Source organism: Gorilla gorilla, chromosome 9, assembly GCF_029281585.2.
Source record: "Gorilla gorilla gorilla isolate KB3781 chromosome 9, NHGRI_mGorGor1-v2.1_pri, whole genome shotgun sequence".
Classification (NCBI taxonomy): Eukaryota; Metazoa; Chordata; class Mammalia; order Primates; family Hominidae; genus Gorilla; species Gorilla gorilla.
This window is the reverse complement of record NC_073233.2, coordinates 7,959,055-7,982,259: the sequence shown is the minus strand read 5'-3', so window position 1 is coordinate 7,982,259 and position 23,205 is coordinate 7,959,055. Positions and strand designations below refer to the sequence as shown.

Below are 23,205 nucleotides of genomic sequence, written 5' to 3'. Positions count from 1 at the left end.
TGCTGGTTGGGAGCCACAGGGCCGTGGCCTTTGTTTCTCCGTGGTGATTACTGCGTGTGCAGCCTCCTGCCAGTGCTAGACCTGTCTGGAAGGGAAGGGCGTGTGCTGTTCCCGTCTGTCTTTGGCCAGAAGAGCCTCCCATTCTTTGCCTTCACCATGTTTGTTTTTTTTCTGCACAGGATTTCTCCTGGCTGGGGCACACCCATTGGTGTTCAGTGGAAGTAGAAACAATTGGAACAAACAAAATGTGGAAGCTTAAAGAGAAAAGAAGGAGACGGTGGGCAGGGCTTCCAGGCCACGTGTGATCTGTGGCACTGCTTGGCCTGTGGACTGTGGCCACAGTCACATTGCTGTCCCTGGCTCCCTTCTCTTTGAAGGTCTCCTTTGCCAGCGCACACGGCTCCCTGGGCTGGAATGTCTGTTCATTCATCCCTGCAGTTGTTTGCGGATGTCCCGGGGCTAACGTGAGTTAGTTAATGTGAGTGAGTTAAGTGCTGCAGCTCCTGTTTTTCACCCTGCGTGGTGGTGATTTTGGTCCGTGTCATCGAGCATTTCGCTGTGGTGGGCGGGGAGGCAAAGAGCTCCCACAAAGGTATGCAGCTTTTCCCTGCAGAAAGCAGGCAAGCTGGAGGGTTGGAAAGCACGGAGGCACCATGCTGTTTCCCTTTTGCCCGTGACCTTTGCGGGTTGGGAGACTTTTCTTCCAAGCACCCTTTCAGCAGCGCCTCTTCCCCTCCAGACATGGTGGCTGTGCAGGCTGTGGGCTGGCAGACCCTATCCCCACAGCAATGCAATCTCAGGAGCCCATGTGGGGCTGTCATCTCGGGGTTTGGCCTGCACCGTCTACGGAAGCTCCTAACTCCTGCTTTGCTGGGACTTGTCCTCAGCCCATGGAAAGGCCTGATGGTGCCAGGTGGCCCTGAGGAGCCGGATGCCTGAGCCTGGGGCCAGGCCTGGGCGTGAGCCCAGGAGCATAAAATTAGCTCGGGCGTGGGTTGAAAGTTGCTGGTGCGAGCATGGCTTGTCTGTGTTGAGTTTGTCGTGCACAGCCCTGGCCTCTCCCCACAGCCTGCGGCCAGCCCTCTACATGGGCGGCCACTCTGGGTTCCCCCTCCCGGCACATCTGCCCTTCTGCTGCGTGCCCTGTTCTTTGTGCCCCATGTGACGGGACCATTTGTCATAGCAGTGGTGTCATGAAATACAAGAGTGTGGGCCTGAGAATGTGGGTTGAGTCAGGTTCCTGTTGGAGGCCTGCACGCGCGCAGCCTGCTCTGAGCGCTCTGGACACGCGTGAACAGAGGCAACAGGAGCCACCCCTGGGCAGCTTCCCCACTGCCGAGGGGGACGGGAGTAAGGAGGTGTGGGATGGGGTGCCTGGAGGGGGTGCGTGGGAGAGCTGTTTGAATAGGGGCTCTAGAAGGCCTCTTTGAGAAGGTGCTGTGGAGCTGAGACCTGCAGAGGTGAGGGAGGGGACTCGCCATGCAGGCCTGTGGAGGGAGCCCTGGCTCCCTGGTGCTTTGTCTCAGAAGGGCTGCCTTTGCCTCCTCCCCCTCATGGTTCCAGGGACACGTGGGTTTTTATTTAATATTTTTCAGTCGATTGTCATCTTTAATAATACTTTGATGAATGGGCTGTGTCAAATTTAGCCAGCAGGAGCGCATGTGACTCAGCTCCTGTATCAGTTGAATAGACGAAGGGGAAGGGAGGGAAGCCTCTGTGAGCAGGAACCAGTGAGCCTGGCTGTGTATCACCTGGATAACCTCTGAGCTGAAGAGCTGTGCCGGCAAAGCACTTGAGCTCATGTGGGCATGGGGGACAGTCTGAGGACGGGAGGAACAGCAAGGAGACCTCAGGCTGCGCTCAGGAGGCTTCGGTGGCAGGTCAGATTGCTCTTACAATTTGGCAACCATCTTATGAATATTGTGGGTTAAAAGAAATAATCAGTGTCACCGGTAGCCAAGTTTTCAATGTTAAAAAAGATGACAATATAGAATAAAATGAACCCCTGCAGGGTTCTGTGGGGAGTATTACCATGAGAGCATCATTCTGTGCGTAGGCTGTGCTCCCTGCCAGCAGTGGGCTTCCCAGCAGGCGGCCTTGGCTGTGCGTGTGACATGCTCGGCCTGCAGCACCGTGTGCCCTCCTGAGCAGCTCTGCTCTGGTGGATGCTCTCAGCAGAAAACACACAACTTCATGGTCCCTTCTTCTGCCCCTGGCAGGGGTAGTGTGTGGGCCAGGGTGCGGGTGTGCATCCCACGCCCAGGACTGCCAGGCAGGCCGCATGGTCAGCCACCAGGGTCAGGTGTCAGGCGCTGCTCCAGACGCGTGCACCTCTGATCTTGGGCATGGCTCAGCAGCCTCCAGCTTGGCCGTGGGTGGTTCCTGCTCACCTGTTTCTGAGTAACCAACCCTGAAACTTCTGGGCCTAACATGAGAACTCATCACCTTTCCCGCATCTGTGGGCTGGTGGGTGGGGCTCTGGCCCCACAGGTTATTCCTGCACTGCCACCCGTGGTGGCTGGGCTGGCAGCCCTCAGGGGCCTTGCTGTCATGGGTGTCTGCTGGGGTGCCACAGTTTCCCCCACATGGATGTCTCCAGGCAGAGTTTTATATCCTCACCCTAGAGCAGAGTTTTTGGACTTCTTGCTCTCAGGACCCCTTAAAGTCCTTGTTGAGGCTGGGCATGGTGGCTTCTGCCTGTAATCCCAGCACTTTGGGAGGCCAAGGTGGGAGGATCACTTGAGACTAGGAGTTCAGGACCAGCCTGAGCAACATAGGGAAACCCCATCTGTACAAAAAAGTAAAAAGAATTAGCCAGATGTGATGGTGTATGCCTCTAGTTCCAGTTGTTTGGGAGGCTGAGGCGGGAGGATTGCTTGAACCCAAGAGGCTGAGGCTGCGGTGAGCTCTGCACCACTGCACTCCAGTCTCAGTGACAGTGAGCCCCTGCCTCTCAAATTTAAAAAAAAGTCCTTATTGAGTTTACATGATGGAGCTATGAATATTCATCTTTTAGAAATTAAAATTGAGAATGTAAAACAACTTTAATTCATTTAGAAATAATTAAAAACCCAGTATATCTTAACATAAGTAATATTTTTAAAATTAAAACCTATTATCTTCTAGAGTCAAATAAACAGAGTGGCTTTACTTTTTGCAAATCTCGAGAGCTGGATCTGTCAGGTTCTGTGTTTATCCTGCTGTAATTTTACAGGCCAGGTGGCTTCCACAAGGCTTTGGCACATGGCACCTTTGTGGTACTGTAAGGACAGTGCTAACCTCATGGTCCCAGACCACACTTTGGGCTCTAGGACTCCCCACGTGGCCTCTCTTTGCCTCTGCCGGGACGGCCTTCATCCCAGGAGAGCCATCGTGAAAATGGCTGGAAGACAGTGCATCCTTTCAGCCACCTTCTGTTGGTCAGGGAGTCACGGAGCCACCTGGATCTGGGGGTGGGAGTGGTTAAGAGTGGACAGCCTGCCTCTGGATGGAGGAGGGCTCTAGGAGGCCCTGGTCCTCCTGCCTTCTTCAGGAGGCCCTGGCTGGTCACCTCAGAGACCAAGGCCTTTTCTCTCTCCCTCTAACTTCTGGGCAGGGCTCGGCCCTCCTCGCGGGCTACCTTCCTCTTCCTGCCATTTAGTTTTCCTCCCAGGGCGTGCAGCCCGGCACTACTGTGGGCCATGGGGTTGTGCAGGTGGGGCAGGTGCTGTCTCCGGGTGCCACCGAGGGCTGCTGAGGCAGAGCCAACACTGGACAGCCCGCGTTTCCATTGCTGAGCTTTCGTGGTGCCCGCTCAGGTGAGCGTCGGCCTGTGCAGGCCATGGCCCAGCGTGTTCTGTGGCTTCACCCAAGCTTTCAGCTTGATTCAGTCCAGTGTCACTGTGACAGGGCTTCCATGTGGCCCGGGAGACGCCTCTAGGGAGAGGCTGCTCAGGCAGCCCCTCATTTAGGAAGAGCTCCTGAGCCCTAGTCTCCGGTCTGAGAGGGTGTCGGTACTCAGTGCTGGCCTGGACTGTCCTGGGAGGTATGGGGAGCACACCCCGGAACTCACCGAGCCACACTGCCTGGGACTTACCAAGCAGCAAGCTGGCCCTAGCAAAAATGGCAGAAATCGTATAAAACAGGCTACGAGCAGATAAGCTGCTCCTGTGTGGCTGTGTCCACGGTGTTTTCAGAAGCCGCTGTTTGTGGGCTTTTGTCCTTTCTCGTGTTTGGTCAGGCTTCTCTGTGGAGGCACTGCACGCCCCTTCACCAGACGTCTCTCTGCACTGGCAGTGGTCTTACCAGCCCTGGGTGGGTTCCTTGGCTACTCAGCAAGACAGACCCCACAGGGCTTCCCAAGTGCCATTCTCTGACTCAGCAAACGGGACCTCAGCATGGGCCTAGTGGTCTCCAACAGGGAAGGAAGGGTGCATGGGAGGTGAGGTTTACTGAGCCGGGTTTCTGGCCCCACAGGGTGGGCGGAGGGAACCATGGGCAGGGACAGCGGGACCCTTCCCTGTCACTGCAGCTCCTTCTGGGTTGATGCTTTTATAACAGTGGGTAGCGCTGGCTGGTGGAGTCCAGGAGTGGTGCTGAGGGTGGGGCTGACCCGCACCTGCCTCTGGCTCTGCAGGGCCTGGCCTCAGGTTGTTGTGCTCAGCAGCCATTCATCTTCCCAGCACCCATTGGACCCTGCTGGTGTCCTATGTACCTTGTGCTGGGGGGGGGGGGGACCTTAGGAAGAAGGACACATTCCTGCTCACCTGGGACTTGGTGTTACGTGTCCATTGTAGAGACACAAAATACAGGAAAAAAAACCCGGAAAATCAAAAGCAAATCCTCCTACCACCCAGCGATAGTCTGTACTTGACATTAAAACCGGCCTCACTCTGTAGTGGGACTCTTGCTACCCAGGGGAGTTGTCCACTGCTCCCCTGCCGGTGGGAATGGGGACGTTCCCAGGCTGTGTGATGCTTCCCGAGTCCCTGGGAAGGGAGCGTGGGGCCAGTGCTGGTGTTTCCACAGGTCGGTGCCCGCCACTTGTGTTGGTCTTTTCTGAAGAAGATCTTTGCCACATTGACAGGCGGAGAGCGGTGCCAAGGTTTAGTCCGTGTTTCCTGCAGGAGGGCTGATATGGCCGATGCTTCTATGCACGGTGGGCCATGCCATTATCTGCTTGGTCTTTGCCTACTTTGTCTTGAACTGGTCCAGTTTTCTTATGACTGGCATGGGTTCTCTTTAAGGGTATTAATCTTGAGTGTTAAGATTTTAGAGCTTGTTCTTAAAGAGACAAGTACAAGCCCAGGCAGAAACGATGGGAAGTGCTGGAGCCCGAGGCAGTGTCTCCACGACTCCCCTGGCCCGCAGAGGGGCAGAGGACAGGTACACTGCGAGCCAGACCAGAGGGCCAGGGAGAGCCGGGGGCCGGGGGAGCTGGGGGCCAGGGGGCAGCCTGGGAGGGCGAGTGCCAGGAAGCCTTGGGCACCTGCTGGCCCTGGGCCCGCTCCTGCCCTTGGCTGGCGCCTGAGGGATGCTCTTCTTTTCACCATCCCTTACTTTTTATTTTTTATTTTTTTTTTTGAGACGGAGTCTCGCTCTGTCACTCAGGCTGGAGTGCAGTGGCGCGATCTCAGCTCACTGCAACCTCTGCCTCCTGGCTCCTCCCTCAGCCTCCCCAGTAGCTGGGATTACAGGCGCCCGCCACCACAACTGGCTTTTTTTTTTTTTTTTTTTTGTATTTTTAGTAGAGACGGGATTTCACCAGGTTGGTCAGGCTGGTCTTGAACTCCTGACCTCGTGATCCACCCGCCTCGGCCTCCCAAAGTGCTGGGATTATAGGCGTGAGCCACCATGCCAGGCCTGTCCCTTACTTTCTTTTACAGCCTCCCACCTGCCTCCTTTCCGAGTGGCTGGAGCCGTGCGCTGGTTAGTTCCTCTGTCAGGAAGAAATCCAGGCCACGCTGGCACCCGACACCACTGACCTGTTCAGGACTTTGGTGTGGCCTGGTACAGGTTGGGACCACGTTTAGTCACTGAGGCTCCTCAGAGCATGGAGAGGGCAGTGGGCACGGGGCCATGCAAAGGGCTTAGGGCCATGTTTCTCACCGTCTCTCAAGAAACACTAGTCCTCCCGGACAACCAGGTGAATTCGGGAAGCCCCAGGTAAAGTCTGAGGCCCTCTTGGGAGCTCAGTGGACGGCAGTAGTTACAGGCTCTGAGCAAGGGAACCGTGGTTGACTGTGTGACCTGTAGTTTCCACTGCCCGGCTGCTGCCACCCACTGTTCCCACCCAATTCCTACTCCTGTTGCCCGCCCTCATCCTGTTCTTAGCTGTCAGAGGGGATGGTGGAACGGGAGCAGCCAAGAGAACTTAAAGCCGCCGATGGTCCACAGGTACCACCCCCAGTGCCGACGGGGGTGCAGGCCTGGTGTCTGCCCGGCTGTGCTCCAGAGGTGATTTTACTCCCCCCCGGGGTGTCGGGTATTATGCCCTCAGAGATCCTCTTTTCATGCCACGGGGCCTCTGGGATGTGTGGCCTGAGACTGCCTGGGGCTGGTGGGTGGCTGTGCGGCGGGTGTGCAGTTGAGGCTTGCTGCTTCCTTGAGAGCGGAGTGGGCACCTTCATTTCCCAAAGCTGGCCATCTCTCCCTTCGTGACAGCAGCGTTTTCTGCTGAACAGTTTCCTGTGTCCTCCTTGCCTTCATAAATGTGTAACAAATACTGCTTCAGGGCAGGCTTCATCTTCTCCACAGACCCACACGTACCCCTGCTGTACCTGGCGTGCCCAGGGCAGGGAGCAGGCGCTGGATGGGTCTGACCGCCCAGGGTATGCCTCTGCCTGGCCGGCTGGCTGCCTCCTGGACACCTGGACACAGAGCTTCCTGAGATGAGCTCTGCGTTGGGATGCACGGAAGGGATTTGCTTCCTCTCGTGCTTGGGGTCTTGGGAATGCTTTTTTTTTTTTTTTTTTCCCTGAGACAGGGTCTTGCTCTGTCATCCAGGCTGGAGTGCAGTGGCATAATCATGGCTCACTGTAACCTCCGCCTGCCTCCCGAGTTCAAACGATTCCCGTGCCTCAGCCTGCTGAGTAGCTGGGATTATAGGCACATGCCACCAGGCCAGTGTAATTTTTTTTTTTTTTTTTGGATGGAGTTTTGCTCTTGTTGCCCAGGCTGGAGTGCTGTGTCGTGATCTCGGCTCACTGCAATCTCCGCCTCCCGAATTCAAGTGATTCTCCTGTCTCAGCCTCCCTAGTAGCTGGGATTACAGGCATACTCCACACCTAGCTAATTTTTGTATTTTTAGTGGAGACAGGATATCGCCATGTTGGCCAGGCTGGTCTCGAACTCCTGACCTCAGGTGATCCGCCCGCCTTGGCCTCCCAAAGTGCTGGGATTACAGGTGTGAGACACCCGTGCCTGGCCAAATTTTTCTATTTTTAGTAGAGATGGGTTTTCACTGTGTTGGCCAGGCTGGTCTTGAACTCCTGGCCTCAAGCAGTCTGCCCACCTTGGCCTCCCACAGTGCTGGGATCACAGGCGTGAGCCACTGTGCCCTGCCTTGGGAGTGCTTTTTGACATTCACTCCTGCACTGTCAGTGTGGAGACCCAGGGGCTTTTCTGGAGGTGGCCACTGTCAGGAGGTTTAGAAACCCTTTTTCATTAAAACCTTTATCTTCAAGTACATTCTGTTATTCCTGCTGGGAAGGCCTCCTACCTTTTTGGCTGAAGAAGTGCTGGGCCAAGCTGAATTGCGTGAGGGTTCCTGGGTATTTATAATTCATGTGAAAATAAAAGTGTTGTTTTCTGTGACCCCGTGCCTCTCTGAGGCCCTTACTCCAAGGCAGACCGAAGGCAGCTCTGTGCTGACGACGCAGGATCCTGGCCCACAGTTGTCCTCAGAGACTTCTTGGTAGGAGTGGTGGTGTCTCGGGTGCTCTCCTGCCCAGCAGTCTTCCCTCCTTTGCTGTCTTCTCCTTGTTGGACACACAGGTTCTAAGTAGCAGCATTTGTGGTTTGTCGGCTCCCGAGCTCTGCAGTGTCCCCAGGAGTGCAGCAGGTCCCAGGGTTCACTAGCTAAGTGTCCTGGCTCCTGAGCTGCCCTGGTGGTGGAACAGGGACTTGGGGCCTGGGTGCCCCCCGAAACCTTTGTGGAGCTCATATCCCACTCCCACGAGGGTCTGGACAGGCCTGGGTCCAGGGACTTGCTATGCCATGCAGTGGCTGTCCACGAGGCACCTCTGTGAGGGCGGGGCGGGAGGCCTGTTCTGTCTGGGCCCACGGTGCAGCGTGGACTTCAAGGGCGTCAGTCTGTACTATGCTGGGGCCTGCGGCCACCTTCCTTGCCCTTCCCCGGCAGGCTGGGGATCAGCTCAGGTGATCCGCCCACCTCAGCCTCCCAGAGTGCTGGGATTATAGGCGTGAGCCACCGTGCCTGGGCAGGTCATTTCATTTCTAATCAAAATAATGAAATGGGACCTGGTGGCTCACGCCTGTAATCCCTGCAATTTCGGAGGCTGAGGTGGGTGGATCCACCTGAGGTCAGGGGTTTGAGACCATCCTGGCCAACATGATGAAACCCCGTCTCTACTGAAATTACAAAAAATTAGCCAGGCGTGGTGGCATGCGCCTGTAATCCCAGCTACTCGGGAGGCTGAGGAAAGAGAATTGCTTGAACCGAGGAGACAGAAGTTGGAGTGAGCCAAGATGTGCCACTGCACTCCAGCCCGGGCGACAAGAGCAAGACTCCATCTCAAAAAAATAAAAAAATAAAATAAAATAAATAAAATGTCCCCCAAAATGACGTGTGGAGGGCTCTAGGGTGAGGATGGAGCCCTTTCAGATAAGGACCTTTTGCGTGGGTAGGTCCCTGTTACAGAGCCTGAAGTTGTGGTGGTGGCCTGTGTGTCCCGGGCCTCGAGCCTGCTGCTCAGGAAGGCCACGTCCTGCCTTCCCTCACGCCTCGCCATCCATGCCATGGGGCTCCATCCAGAAGGCTGTGAGGGTTTTGCTGGATTCCCTAAGCAAGCCCGCGGTTCCCTGGGCCGAGGCCTAGGCTCTCATAGCCATAGGCACCTGGCGGTGGTGGGGATGTATGTCCTTATCTTTGACTCATGCTCCACACAGCCACCTGAGAGGGCCCACATGTCATCCTCCTATATACAAGGCACTTTGGTGGACCCCCATTGCCTGTGGGGTGAAGTCCCCTGTCTCTCTCCAGCCCCACCCTCTGTGGCCCACGTGCGCTTCAGCCTGGCTGGCCCTCCAGTGTCTGCAGTTCTGCCAAGACACCTGGCCTGTGCGCACACATGTCCTTGTTGTGGCTGTTGTCAGGTCTCTGAGCTTCTTTCCCGCCACCTGTTGTGGGCACAGGGCTGTGACCTGCTGACTCCCGTCTGTCTTTCTGACCCCGTGCAAGCTTCTCTGGCTGTTGGCTGTCAGGCACTTGAACTCCAGCCTCCCTTGTGTCCTGAGCTTCAGGACTGAGACATAGGTGGGGGCAGGTGGAGCTTTCTAGTCACCGTCTGGAAGATGCTTGTCCTTCCTCTTCTTCCTGCCTTCCTGCGGCTCCTCGACAGCCCTTGGTGAGAACAGGGCTGCCCCATGGCCGGGGCCCCAGGAAGGTGTTGGAGGGTGAAGTTCGACCCCTGCCCTGGGCTAACACCAGGGAAGGACTTGGGGCCTGGGACGGTGGGCCTTTGTCCCAGCAGCTCAGCTGTACTCACAAGTCAGCATGAAGATTTCAAAGCCAGATTCACACATTTCACCTGACAGGAAGAATAGGGAACCTACCCCTGACAGGCTGTGTGCCCCCTTTACACGCTGATGGAACATTGACCAAAACCTCCGCTTATTTCAGTGAATTGAATTCCTCTGGAGTGTGCTCTTGACCCAAGTGGAGTTAAACTAGAAATCAGCAAAGTGATACTCCTAGTATTTAGAAATTAGGAAGCACACTTCCAAGTAACCAGTGGGACAAAGAAGAATTTGTAATGGAAATTACAACATACTTTTTAGCTGAAAGATAACAAAAATATGCCATGCTGAGACTTGCAGGGTGCACACCGGCCAGGAGCGGTTCACAGCCCTCAGGTACTCGTCACTCTCGGAGCAGTAGCTGGGCCCAGAGACGGTGGATGGAGGGAAATGAGGCTGGAGCAGAATTTAACAAAGCAGGAAGTCAGTCTCCCATAGATATACTCATCGAGGCCAGAGTTGGATTCTTTGAAAACAGTAATATAGTGGAAAATCTGGCAAGAGTGATCAAGACAGGGAAAAAGAGATGGCACAGATAGCCAGTCTTTTTCATAAGTCATGCTGGCCAACCAGATAGCCATATTTAAAAAAACCTTGGCCTGTACCTCACACCCTACAAAGAATAATTGAGCCCAGTAGAATGTAGGTCTAAGTGTAGAAGGTTCTGGAACTGCTGTCCAGCACGGCCTCCAGCCATGTAGCTAGGCAGCGCTAGAGATGTGCTGAGTGTAAAATACACTAGACTGAAAAAAATACAGTGGCACCTGGTATTTTCTGTATTGATTGTAAGTCGAAAATATTTTACATCTGTTGGGTTAAATAAAATTAATCTTGGCTGTTTCTTTTACTTTTCAATAGGGCCATTAGAACATTTAAAATTATATCCATGGCTCATATTATGGCTTGTGTTATATTTCTCTTGAACAGCACTGTTATAGAAGATGCTATTCTTGACCCATGGGTTAAGAAAAGTTTTTTTAAACAGGACTAAAAAGTACTCATCATAAAGGAAAAGATAGATAATTTGGTTTACATTAAAATTAAGCAGCTCTGTTTATCAAAGATATTCCTTAAAAACTGAAAAGGCTGGCCGGGGACCGTGGCTCACACCTGTAATCCCTGCACTTTGTGGGGCCGAGGCTGGAGGACTGCTTGAGCCCAGGAGTTCAGGACCAGGCTGGGCAACATAGTGAGACCTCATAAATAAATAAATAAATAAAAATAAATTAACTGGATGTGGTGGCATCCGCTACTCAGGGGGACTGAGGTGGGAGGATCCCTTGAGCCCAGGAGGTCAGGGCTGCGGTGAGCCATGATCTCACCACTGTACTCCAGCCTGGGCCACAGAGCAGGACTCTGTTTCAAAAAAAAAAGAAAGCAACTTTTGCAGGGGGAATTTACCATACCTAGAACTTACCGGAGCTCAGATCCAGACTTCCCCACGGGCTCCAACAAAGAACAAGAAACAGCTCGTCCTGTAGAAGACGGGCAGAGGCTTGAACAGATGCCTCATGAAGAAGGACATGCAAATGGCCCCGAGCCATGGGAAAGAGCCCTTGACCACGTCTACCTTGGGGTGAGCCCGGGAAAACCCCGAGCCTCAGTTAGACGCACCGCACGTGATAGCGGGTGTCTAGTGAGCACCGCGCCACTAGAGCGGGTGTCAGGTCGCCTTGCTAACCCTTTCCACCTGGTGTGCTTGCTGCTGTGTGTAACTCCCATCTTGTGCTTTTCATCTTCCCATGCTTTGTTTGAATTTCTTCTTTTTATTTTTTAATTATCCTTCTTTCAAATTGCCTTGGAAGTTAGGTACTTTATTTTATTTTTTGTAGAAGCAGGGTCTCACTATGTTATCCAGGATGGTCTCAGACTCCTGGCCTCAGGCCATCCGCCCACCTTCACCTTCCAAAGTGCTGGGATTACACTGTGAGCCACCGTGCACACCCCTCCTTTAGTGGTTTTCTTACAGCACACCCTAAACTTCCAGGGTCTGATGTTGATTAACAGCTTTATCCGCCTCCCCGAAGTACCCAAGATACTAGACCGCTTCTGGGTACTTCCCCTCTTGAGTTGTAAGTACTTGCTGTGTTTTAAATTCTGTACACTTCAGACCCCCACATGCTACTTGTACGCTGGTATTTATTTAGGTTGGCTGGTTTTGTGCTCCATCTCTTTGGCTGTACCCTCTCCTTCCTCCTTTGTCCTTCTGGGTTTGTCCTTTTGCATCTGTGACCAGTTTTCCTCTGCTTGTGCTGCAGCCTTGAGCTTTCTTGGATTTTCTTTCAGGTGACTCTGCTGGGGGTGCCCTCTCAGTCTCTGTCTGAAAATGCCTTCAGTTGTCCTTCATTCTTGGCAGAGCTGTTCGCTGTGTGTCGTGTTCTTGGTTGGCTTTCTTTCAGCCCGCTTTCGACGTGAGGCCGCCGACCTCCGGCTTCCGGCGTTGCTGTGGAGAAGCGGCTGTCAGGTGCACTGCTGCTCCCTCGAGGGTATCTGCCACCTCCTGGCCCCAGCTGCTTCTGACGTTTACATTTTTAAATTTTTACATAATTTCAAAGTTAGAAGTTGCCAAAGTAGCGTGAATAATTCCTGCACACCTTCTCCCAGATTGGCCAGTGTCAGCATTTTTGCCACATCTGCCTTACCGTTTCCTCTCTCTCAGTACGTGCACACGGGTCTTTTTCCCAGCAGTTTGAGAGTGACTTGCATCTTTACCCCAGCATAGAATAGAATGCATTTCTGTAGGGAAACACCTGGGTGCACCCACACAGAAAGAGATGGTGAAGGGGTCAGACTGTCCGCCCTGTTCAGGATAAACTTTGAAACAGGCTCAGAAGTTACTTTATGTGAGATGTGGGGGAGACACAGAGGCATGGTGTGAGCGAGTGATAGCAGATCAGGCTTGCTGCATATTGAGAGGGGGACTTCAGTGGAAACTGCCAGCACAGAGCGGGACCGTGAGGATGGAGGGAGCCCGGGGGTGGCCAGCCCGATGTCCAGCGTCTCAGTGGCATCTCCCTGGGCGGCAGCCTGAGAGGGGCAGGGCAGCAAGCACGGCTGCTCTCTGGGAGCCCCACTCTCAGTATTAACGTGCAAGTTCACAGTCTAGTTCCTGACGCCGTGGAGACCAAGCCCTTCCCTGGGGACTGGAGGAGAGATGAGCAAAGGGAACAGAACACGACCCTGAGAAACTGGGGATCTGACCCCAGGCCCGCAGAGTGAGCTGCAGAAACAGTGGGCAGTCCCCACATGGCCTTGTTACAGCCTAGATTTCTTACCGAAATAGTTTTTTTGTTTTGGTTTTTATTTTTTGTTTAGAGACCAGGCTGGAGTGCGGTGGTGCAATCACAGCTCACTGCTGCCTTGACCTCCTGGGTTTAACAGATCCTCCCGCCTCAGCCTCCTGAGTAGCTGGGACCACAGGTGCGCACCACCGTGCCCCACGAATTTTCAAAAAAATTTTTTTATGGAGGCAGAGTCTTGCCGTCTTGCCTAGGCTGGTCATAAACTGAAAGACTTTTAAAGCAGTCTCCATTAATGAAAATTAGCAAGACTCTGTTTTTCATTTCTCCACTGATTCAATAGTATTTAGTTTTACATTGTTTAAAAGGAACATTCAGTCTCCTTTGCAATCATAGTTCTTGATTTCATATTACTGAATGGTTGCATTAAAATCCCTTTTGACTAATTATGAGGTTGGGAATTCTAAAGTCTGTTGAGCAGACAGCTTGTGTCAAGTGAGGCAGCTGCTGATTTCTGGACACTCTTGATTCCATCTGAGCTTCCTTTTCCAGCACAGCCTTATCCTGAACACCTGATTTCGGGGGTAACTTCTTATAAAGCCCACTGTGTGTTATTGTGGACACGGTCTCCTGGTGTCCCCCCTTGTGGTGACAACTAGAATGCCTCCGGGTTTCCAGCACTCGCCGCCCTCACTGGTGTAAAGCTTACCGCTCTGTTCCGTGTCCTGCATCTCTGGTCAGCACCGCAGTCTGTTTCCTGTGCTTCTGCCTGGGTGGCCAGGGGCTGCCCAGAAATGACCCAGATTCACACCCCAGCCTCCTGCTCCCCTGTAGCATGCTGGGTTTCTGTCCACGGTAGCATTTGCTGGAAATATCTGTTGTTCCTTTCCGTCCTGGCCTTCGTTCCTTCACTTGCTGGCCTTCCCTGGGAGGCAGGGGCAGTGAGTTCTTGGGTTCGGAGTCTCAGGGCAGTCCTGGGGCAGGTGTCCAGTGGATGGATGTGTGCTGGGGGTGTGTGGAGGACCCTGCAGAGCATGCATCGAAGCTCCTCTGCTACACTCACTCACCCTCAAGGGGAGTCTGCTGCCTGCCGGCCCCATGCCGCTGAGAACTGGGTGCGCACGGTCCCACTTGGTCCCCATTGCATCTCTGCCCCAGAATGGAGGTGCAGAGAGGCCAGGTGTGTGCCTGGCGCTGTAGGGCAATGGTTCCCCAGGTGGGGTGTGGGCACCAGCAAGGGCAGTGATAAAAGAAAAACTTAATGTAAAGGTCTTTAATTGAACAACAAACGATTCTTGGATTGACAGCCTCTTGAGCCACAGTAGTCTCATAGACTCCAGAGCAGCCCTGTGGGGGAAGATTTATGGAAAGGGAAAGTGACCTACGGAAAATGGAAGTAAGGCATAGAAACAGCCGATTGGTTACGCTCGGCATTTGCCTTATTTGAACACAGCTCGAACAGTTAGCTACATATGATTGGCCAAAACTTGGTGATTGGCACAAGTATAGGCTATGATCTGTTTACACCTGTACTTGTCATAGTTCACGATGTACAAAGAAACCTTTAGGTGGAACTTAAAATATGTAAGGAGGCAGCTGTAGGTGAAACTTGATTTATCAATAGTGGGTTGCTTGGGACCTTGTTAGAAATGCACGTTCTTGGGTTCTACCCGGAACCATTGCTGCAGAGACAAAGGGTGGCCCGGCTGGCTGTGCAGACGAGCCCTAGGCAGGCGGCTCCAGGGACCACGGGGGCCCAGCTCCCCGCAGGCTTGTCTGGCCCGGAGGTCCTGCTCCCCTGCTGTCACACGCGTGAAGCTGTCCCTGCGTGCAGGCCAGTCTCGCAGGGGTCACCACGGAGCGTGTGCACCACACTTTCCCCGTCCCTTGATCCATCATTGGGTGTTGAGGTTTTCCCATGTCTTGGCTGTTGTACCTGGCGGCTCTGCGGAGTAACCGCTGCGGACACACAGTAGGATGGGAGGGAGAAGCCATTGTGTTTCACCCTTTCATGGCCCTTCCTTTCCCCTTCCAAGTGAGCTCTTTGAGGTGAGCCATGGAGGGCAGCGTCCCTCTGCATCCTGTCTGGGGTTGTCAAATATGGCCAGGTGGGCTCCATCAGGGTAGCGGGTGGGGTGGGGGGTGTCTGTCAGAGCAGGCAGCATCTTCCTACTGTCCCCGGACCCTTGTTTCTCAGCCACCTCCTTTCTCTGTGGTTATGTGGCTAGTTAGGCCTATAGCTGTGACATCAGGCAGAGTCACAGTGGGCACAGTGCTGGCACAGGTGCTGGCGTGACCAGCCCTAGAGTTCTGACTGTCCCCCTGCTCACTGCCACACCCTGCAGGGCGCTTACCGTGACCCTGTTATGTAGGTGGCAAAATGGAGGGACAAAGTGATAGGAGCCTGCCTGAAGAACTGAGAGGTGGGAGTTGTGTCTGGCCCAGCTGTGCTCGACCCCCTTCCAGGGTGCTCAGGCCGATAACGGAGGGAATTGACAAGCCTCACTCTGGGGAGGGAGGTGGTGGAGATGGCGGCCAGGTGTCCCTGAGCAGTTGTGGTGGGGCATCGTCTGTGGAGAGATGGCAGGCGTTGGGGGCGCCTCTCAGAGGCAGACCCGGTACCTATGTCAGACATCTCTGGACACAGTGAACTGGAGGTGAGCTGTCTGGTATACCCTGAGCGTGCTGCCTGGGGGAGCCAGAGGTGGGGGTAGCGGGGACAACAGGAAGAGCTGGTGCGAGAGAGAAGGAGCTGGAAGGAGCTGTGACGGGTGGCTGCAGGGGAGGCCATGATCAGCCTCCACAGGTGCCTGCCCTGTGTTACAGGGATGGGAATTGAGGACACGGCCAGCTGAGGGTGGCCTCAGCCAGAGCTGTTTGTGGCATGGCAGAGGGTGGTGGAGAAGGAGAGGCAGGGGGTTGAACCCCCAGAAGGTGAGGGGGTGGAGCCGGCACATGAGGGTAGCGTGTACCCATTGTGGCTCTGGAGGGCGGGACAGTGCTGCTGGCCGGGGAGGTGGGGCCGGGCAGCCTGGCCCCCGGGCACTCTCTGCCCTTTGCGTCCTCTCCAGTGAGCCTGGGGTCGTCCTGGAACGGGGGCCACAGAGGCTGGGCGCCGGCCCAACTGTCCTGGGGGGGCTTGTCCTGGCTCTGTGTTTTCTTTTTTGGTTTATGTAATGTTTTTCTTCATTGTTGGAAGAGAGACTATAAAAAAGTAAAGTCACATGCTTCACCTTACAGTGGTGAAAAGTAGCACTGAAGCCTCCATCCCTCCCCACAGGGGCCTGTGTGCTAGACCGGGACATGCCTGTCTTCCTTTCTTTGTCTGAAACAAAAATGGGTTCCTCCTCTGTTCTGGATCCTGCCTAACGGCATCACCTGCAGGCCCTGCATTTGAACGCAGCCCTGCTGTGAACAGGACTGGACTCCGATTTCTCTCTCCTTTCTGCCTGTTTGTGGCGGTCCACTCCACCCCACCGTGCAGTGCTCGAGCAGCAGGGCCCGCACTGGCTCGTCTCTCCCTTGCTTGTGTCTAAGAACGGGCACCCGTTCCCCCTCTGGCCTGATAGGTTTCACCACTGTCTAAGTGTCCCCTTCCCCTACAGGGCAGGTGCCACTCTTTCCCTGCCCCCCGCTCCATCAGCGGCATGTGGTTTCGCATGCATCGGGCTGCTCTGGTTATTGGTGAGGCCGAGCATATTTCGTGTCCTTATTACCAGCCGTCTCCTGTGATTTGCTTACCATGGCCTCAGGATGCCGTGCTTCTGATTCATGTGGCCACCGCTGAGCAGTGGGTGTTTTGGGTACTGCCCTGGGGCTGATAGGAGGGGGATGACAGTCAGACCTAGAGAGACCTAGAAAGCAGCCAGTACTTGGCACCTTCTGTTTGCACAGCTAGAAGATTCAGCTTCTCCATGGCCACTCGGAGCAGAGCTTGCCACAGAAGTGCCTTTTTTCTCGTCACCTTGGTTCTGTTAATTTTGAAAATGATTGCCCAAATGGTGTGTTCAGGGGTGCATTCAGGGGTCACTGCTGCCCCTGTTGGTGTGGACACTCCTTTTGGGCAGCTGGGAGGTGACTTTGCTGGTCTTGCCATGCCCAGGAGCATCCAGGGGTGTCCAGGGGCTGGTGTTGGATTCCCCGGGGAGGGCCACAATCTTCTACCTGCTCAGGACATGCTGGAGGTCAGCATTCCCATTTTATAGGTGGGAAAATGCAGAGAGGTGATGTCACTGGCCAGGGCCCTGCAGCTGGGAATTGAGCCCAGGCTGTCTGGTTGATAAGTGGCAGCGTCCTCTGCTCCAAAGCCCCTCGTGCCTCTGTGAAGGCTGTGCCTCTGAGGAAGGTCCAGGCAGATCCCCTTCTCTGCTCCCAGGAGCGCCCCTGAGGCCGGTAATTCCTGGAGGGCCAAGGAGTGTAGGTGTGGAGAATGGGTGCCAAGGACCCTGCCAGGGCTGAGGGAGAGAGCCCTCCTCTAGGACTTGGGGACTAGATGGACCACTGCCATGGGAATGCAGTGCCGCGGAGGCCGAGCCAGTCTCCACCAGAGGGCGCTGCTGGCCACTCGGAGGGAGCCGGGCGCTGGGCAGGGACTGCCGTGGGCCCAGCCTGCCCGGTCCTGGCTGTGAGCATAGTGGTTAGGGTTTCACTCTGGAGCCCCGACCACGTGAGTGTGACTCCCTCTGTGAGGTCTCTCGTGCTGCTGGGGGGTCGAGCCGGTGAGCACCGGGGAATGCACCAGATACCTGGGGCAGAACAGGAATGGGGTGCCAGTGCTACGTAGCACACGTGTGCACACGTGCCTGAGGAACTAGACATCCAGGGCTGTCCCTTTATCAGGCATGTGGTGCAGCCGCGGCGGGAGAGCTTGTGTGCTCACCTGAGTCGGCGCCGGCTGGCATCAGTGCCTTCGCCTCTGACCGTGAGAAAAGGTATTGTCTTAGTTGAACCCCTCTGTCCTGTTTACTTTAACCTCCCCACCCTAGTGCTGGAGTCTTGTGTGAGGGCCTTCTGGCACCTCTCAGGTCGAGGTCCCGGGATTGGTTCCCCTACCGAGCTCCAAGCCCTGGAGTCAGGTAGTACCCATGCCTGGTTCCGTGCCCAGCTCATGATGGGGGCCAGTGTTTGAGTACCTTTTCTGAAGGGGGCACTGGGAGGAGGTCTGCGTTTCCCCCAGGGTCGACCTTGGTTTAAGTGTTCACTTGTCGAGGTCCCTCTGAAGGTTGTGCCCTGCTCAAGGGCTGCTGTCCACCACTGTCCCCACTCTCACGGTACGTGGGGACCTGGAGCTGGTCACTGCCGAGATTGGGGCTCCCTGTGGCTCTCCCCGTCGGGGTGGGACTCTCCGAACCTCACGAGCTCATTCCACGGTTATTGCCATTAGACGCATGGCTGAGCTTGCATGCAGGCGTGGACTTGGGCCAGCACACTCTGTGCTGTGGCTCAGAGCTCCTGCTTGGCGGGACTCCTCATCAGCCCGCTGTGTGAAGAGAGAAGCGGTGTGGGTGTCGCTCAGCAGCTGTGGTTGGGGGCCTCTGGGAAGGACAAGCGCCGTGGCCTGCGGTGATGAAGGGCTCCGCGTCATGGTGCACTTGCTGTTCCCTGGGTGCTCCCGTCCCACTAGGACACTGAAGAGCAGAGAGACAGGGCTCTGGCTGATGAGCACCAGTGAGCCTCTGTGCTGGCCCTGCTTCTCGACCCCACTTGGATAAGCGCCCAGGGAGTTTCGGAGAGGCAGAAATCCGCAGGAGCAGAGAGTGCAGAGGAGACGAGAGCAGACACATTTTGGAAGATGGAAAGCTGAGGGTCGGGTGGAATGAACGCAAACTCAGGAAAGCTGAAATCTGACCAGCAGGGGAAGTGTTTTCACTGAGAAACTGTGGATGGCTCCCATGGAGTCTGGGAGCCCCTTGGATGGCGGAGCTGAAGACAGCAGAGCTGGTCTGGAGGCTGGAGGTGTATGTAGAAGCAGCTGGACACCCCCTTCATGTCTGATCTGTGTCTGGAGGATTAGTCCGAGCACGTGGGATCATAGCACTGTCCGCTGAGACCCAGGCGTAGTGGAGGGCATCATCCTGCACATGAAGCCTTGACAGCTTTCCACATCTACCGGGGAGGTCCCCTTCTGCCCCTCCCACACTGGGTCCTCAGGACCCCAGCAGCTGAGGTCCACCCTCCAGCAGAGAATGGGAGTCTCCCCAGCCAAGAGAAAAAACCCTTGGGCACTGGGAATGGGGAGGAGGGGCCACCCGTGTCCCTTGGTGTTCTGAAATGTCAGTGTGTTCCCTGATGTAGCCTCTGCATTCAATGACGTGGATGCTGGGCGAGTCCCTTCAATCTGGTAAGTCGTTTCCTGTGATGCTGGAAAGGTGTTGAATACAGCCAGACTCCCCCAGCGAAGCCCCCTCCGTGCACCTAGAGCCGTCAGTGAGCTTTGCAGTGCCTCCTGCCACATGTGATGTGAGGGGGCAGGAGTCACCAGATACACCAAAGCAGATGAAAAAGCAGGAAGCCAGCCCAAACCAAAGAGTAAAGCATAGCGTTCGTGGGTCTCTTCAGAGTTGTAAAGACCACGTAGCAAGAGCAGACTTGTACAGGAAGGAGCATCCGGTGCACAGCAAAGAGTGCCTGAGAGAGGAGGACCGGACAGCCAGTGAGGTATGGGAGATGCTGCTGCGCACCCTTCCCAGCAGGCCAACTGCGCGGGGCGGGTATCAGGCATGGACACCAGGAGCACAAAGGTACGAAGACCGAGCATCAGGCAGGGGTCACTGTAGCTTGGTAGGAGTTCCAGGAAGAGCAGGAAACAGAAGGGAGGAAATCACCAAAGGAACGCCACAGTTTTCCAGAAATGAATTCACAGATGAAATGGGCTCACACAGTGTCCAATGCAGTGAATGAAAAGGCGACACCAGAAGACACCAGGGATAAAGAGCATATTTTTACAACTTCCAGAGAGAAGAACAAAGCAAAACAAAACCCCTTCGTCTGTTTGTGCCGCTGAAACAATACCTGAGACTGAGTGGTTTACAGAGAACAGAGGTTTATTTCTTGCAGTTTGGAGGTTTGGAATTCCAAGATTGAGGGTCCCATGTCTGGCAAGAGCCTTTGTGCGGTGTCACCTCGTGGGGAGAGGTGGAAGGGCAAGAGGTGGAACTCACAGCCCCAAGCCCTTTCAGAATCAGATTAAACCATTCCTAGGGCAGAGCATCCCCATCCCTAATCACCCCCCACCAGGCCCCACCTCCCAGCCCCACCCCTAATCACCCCCCACCAGGCTCCACCTCCTAGCACTGCAGCACTGGGTGTTCAGTTTCCAGCACATGCCTTTGGGGGACACATTCAGAGCGAAGCACCAGGTTATCTACAGTGTACTGAGAACCAGAATATGAATTCCAACCTGGAAACTAGCAGATGGTCTTCAAAATGCAGTCAGAAAAGGATTTCCAGAGTAGACTTCAGCATCAGTTAACCTGTCAATGATGTAAGAGTAGAATGAAAATATTTTCTGATGTGTGAGTTCTGAAAGAGTTACTTCCCAAGCACCCACTTCAGGAAGTTCTGAGGAGGTCGAGTGTGAGGAGAGAGGAAGGGTCTAAGGATGCGGAGAGAGTGGGCAGCGGGCGGCAGGAGCACCGTGTGTGGCTGTGCCAGCAGTGGGGAGTCAGAGATGAGACTGCCCCTGGTCGTCAGGAACCACTTGGAGCCTGCTGGGGAGGCCCAGGGCTCTTCCCCAGCTGTGTTTCGCTGGGGGGCCACCTCTGCCACCTGTCTTGCCTCAAGCCCATCTTGGGTCTTCCACATTCTGAACAGGCTGCACCTGGCTTCAGTGTAAGCAACTGGAGTGACGGCACCTTGCCTGAGACTGGCGGAGGGGTGCCTGTTGCCTGCAGTCCTGACACACACGTGTGTTCATGGTACCCGCCCATGCTTTTCATTCTTCCTTGTTCTACGTGCAGTGTCTACTTGTTAAAGACATTTTGAGGGGAAACCATTTCCCTTTGAGGGAAAACTAGTTTACTTCTTAAAACGGAGGAAAATTCAACCCTAGCCCTGTGTTCCATCCTGAAGAAAGTTCTAATGATGGAGTGAGTCATCCCGGCCGTGGTACCAACCACCTAGGAGCCCACCTGATGGGGGTGGCCGCCCAGCCCCCCAGCCCATCTCCACAGCCATCATCTTGTTTGTGCTTCAGCAGCTTCTGCTTGAATTGGAGAAGTGTGCGTGTGAGCAGCTGGGTTTTTTTTATGATACAGGATCTTGCACACCCACGGGGGGGCCACATGCAGAAGCCCAGCAGCTTCAGACAGCCCCAGGAGGCAAGGCCGGTGACACACCAGGCTCATCCCCTGCAATGTGAAAAGTCACGATTCCCAGTGATAGAAACGTCCCAGGAGCCTCAGCCTCCTGAGTAGCTGGGACCACAGGTGCACGCCACCATGCCTGGCTAATTTTTAATTTTTTTATGGAGATGGGGTCTCACTGTGTTGCCTTGGCTGGTCTTGACCTAGACTCAAGAGATCCTCCTGCCTCAGCCTCCTAAAGTGCTGGGATTTCAGACGTGAGCTACCACACCTGGAAGCAGCTGTGTTGAAGGCGTTGTTTACATACGGCAGAATTCTGTGATTTCAGGCATACAATTCAGCGAGTTTTGGTGAACCTACAGGTCTGTGTGGGCAGTGCCTGCAGCCTGTGCCATCCTCAGGAAAGCTCCTCGTCCTGCTGGAGGTTTTGCCTGTTCTAGAATGTGGGGCGGATGCTCCCCGTGGCCCCGCTGTCTTCTGTGTGGCTCTCTCCATTCTAGAACGTGGGGTGGATGCTCCCCGTGGCCCCGCTGTCTTCTGCGTGGTTTTCCCACTCTGGTGAGTCCGCACACCGCGTGTGGCAGTTGGTCCTCTTGGAGCTTAGTGCAGATTCGGTGACTGATGTCCCTGTTCCCCAGCAGTGAGCATCTGGGACCCAGTTTTCAGCCATCACTACCAGATTCCTTTGATTCCTCGCAGACAAGCCTCCAGGCGCGTAGTGAGGCAGGCATCATCGAGTGTGTGTTTAAGTTTTTAGGAAACTGTGAAATGTTTTTCTGTATGTAATTTTTAAAAATCTGTTAGAATGTAGATAGTGCACTTTTTTTTTTCAATTATAAAAGGAAGATTAGTGAAAATTTGGAAACCAGAATAAAATGCCTCTTCTGGGCATTTTCTTTGGAGGTCTTTTCACTTTTCCCAAAATTAAATTTTTTTTTCTTCTGATTGTGGTGATGATGTATTTTAACATGGAAAATTCCAACAATTCATAGAAATATAAAGAAAGTAAAATACGCAGGCTTAACCCTAAAGCTCTGGAGGTGTGTACCTTCCAGCTATCCCCTGGCAAGCCTGGCTCTGACCTCCCGGGTCCCCCGCAGCCCTGGCTCTGACCTCCCGGGTCCCCCCGCAGCCCTGGCTCTGACCTCCCGGGTCCCCCCCGCAGCCCTGGCTCTGACCTCCCGGGTCCCCCCCGCAGCCCTGGCTCTGACCTCCCGGGTCCCCCCCGCAGCCCTGGCTCTGACCTCCCGGGTCCCCCCCGCAGCCCTGGCTCTGACCTCCCGGGTCCCCCCCGCAGCCCTGGCTCTGACCTCCCGGGTCCCCCCCGCAGCCCTGGCTCTGACCTCCCGGGTCCCCCCCGCAGCCCTGGCTCTGACCTCCCGGGTCCCCCCCGCAGCCCTGGCTCTGACCTCCCGGGTCCCCCCCGCAGCCCTGGCTCTGACCTCCCGGGTCCCCCGCAGCCCTGGCGCTGACCTCCCGGGTCCCCTGCAGCCCTGGCTCTGACCTCCCGGGTCCCCCCACAGCCCTGGCGCTGACCTCCCGGGTCCCCCCCGCAGCCCTGGCGCTGACCTCCCGGGTCCCCCCCGCAGCCCTGGCTCTGACCTCCCGGGTGCCTCGCAGCCCTGGCGCTGACCTCCAGGTCCCTGCCCACTGGGCTCTTCTCCCTCTTTGATGACTGCATAGCAGGACTTGCTAAGGAGACCCTGCGAGTGTGTTAGGCAGTTTCCAGCATTTTCTTTTATGAGCAATGCTTCATTCAGGTTTATTATTCATAGTCATTCTGAGTTTGAATACTTGAGATAAGTTCCCATTTTACGTTCTCAATGTTCTGAGGAGCTTCTCGGCCAGGGGTGCCTGGCACTGGCTGTCATTGGAAGGTCTTGTCTTCAGTTGCTTCTAAATTAGGGAAGTTGATCTTCTTATGT

The 23,205-nt window shown here is 54.9% G+C and overlaps 1 protein-coding gene across 2 annotated transcripts in view; it reads left to right on the top strand.

The window, feature by feature from the left end:
- Positions 1-23,205, top strand: part of MOB2 (MOB kinase activator 2) — a 70,319-nt gene that overhangs the window by 6,969 nt on the left and 40,145 nt on the right. Inside the window, exon 1 of one of the 2 annotated variants that reach the window (XM_055356640.2) lies at positions 209-478. The exons of the other annotated variant lie outside the window; for it this stretch is intronic. Within the exon in view, the coding sequence (XP_055212615.1) occupies positions 477-478 (2 nt within the window). The 5' untranslated portion in view covers positions 209-476. Of the gene's footprint in view, positions 1-208; positions 479-23,205 lie in introns of those variants that run through there. 2 annotated transcript variants of the gene reach the window in all.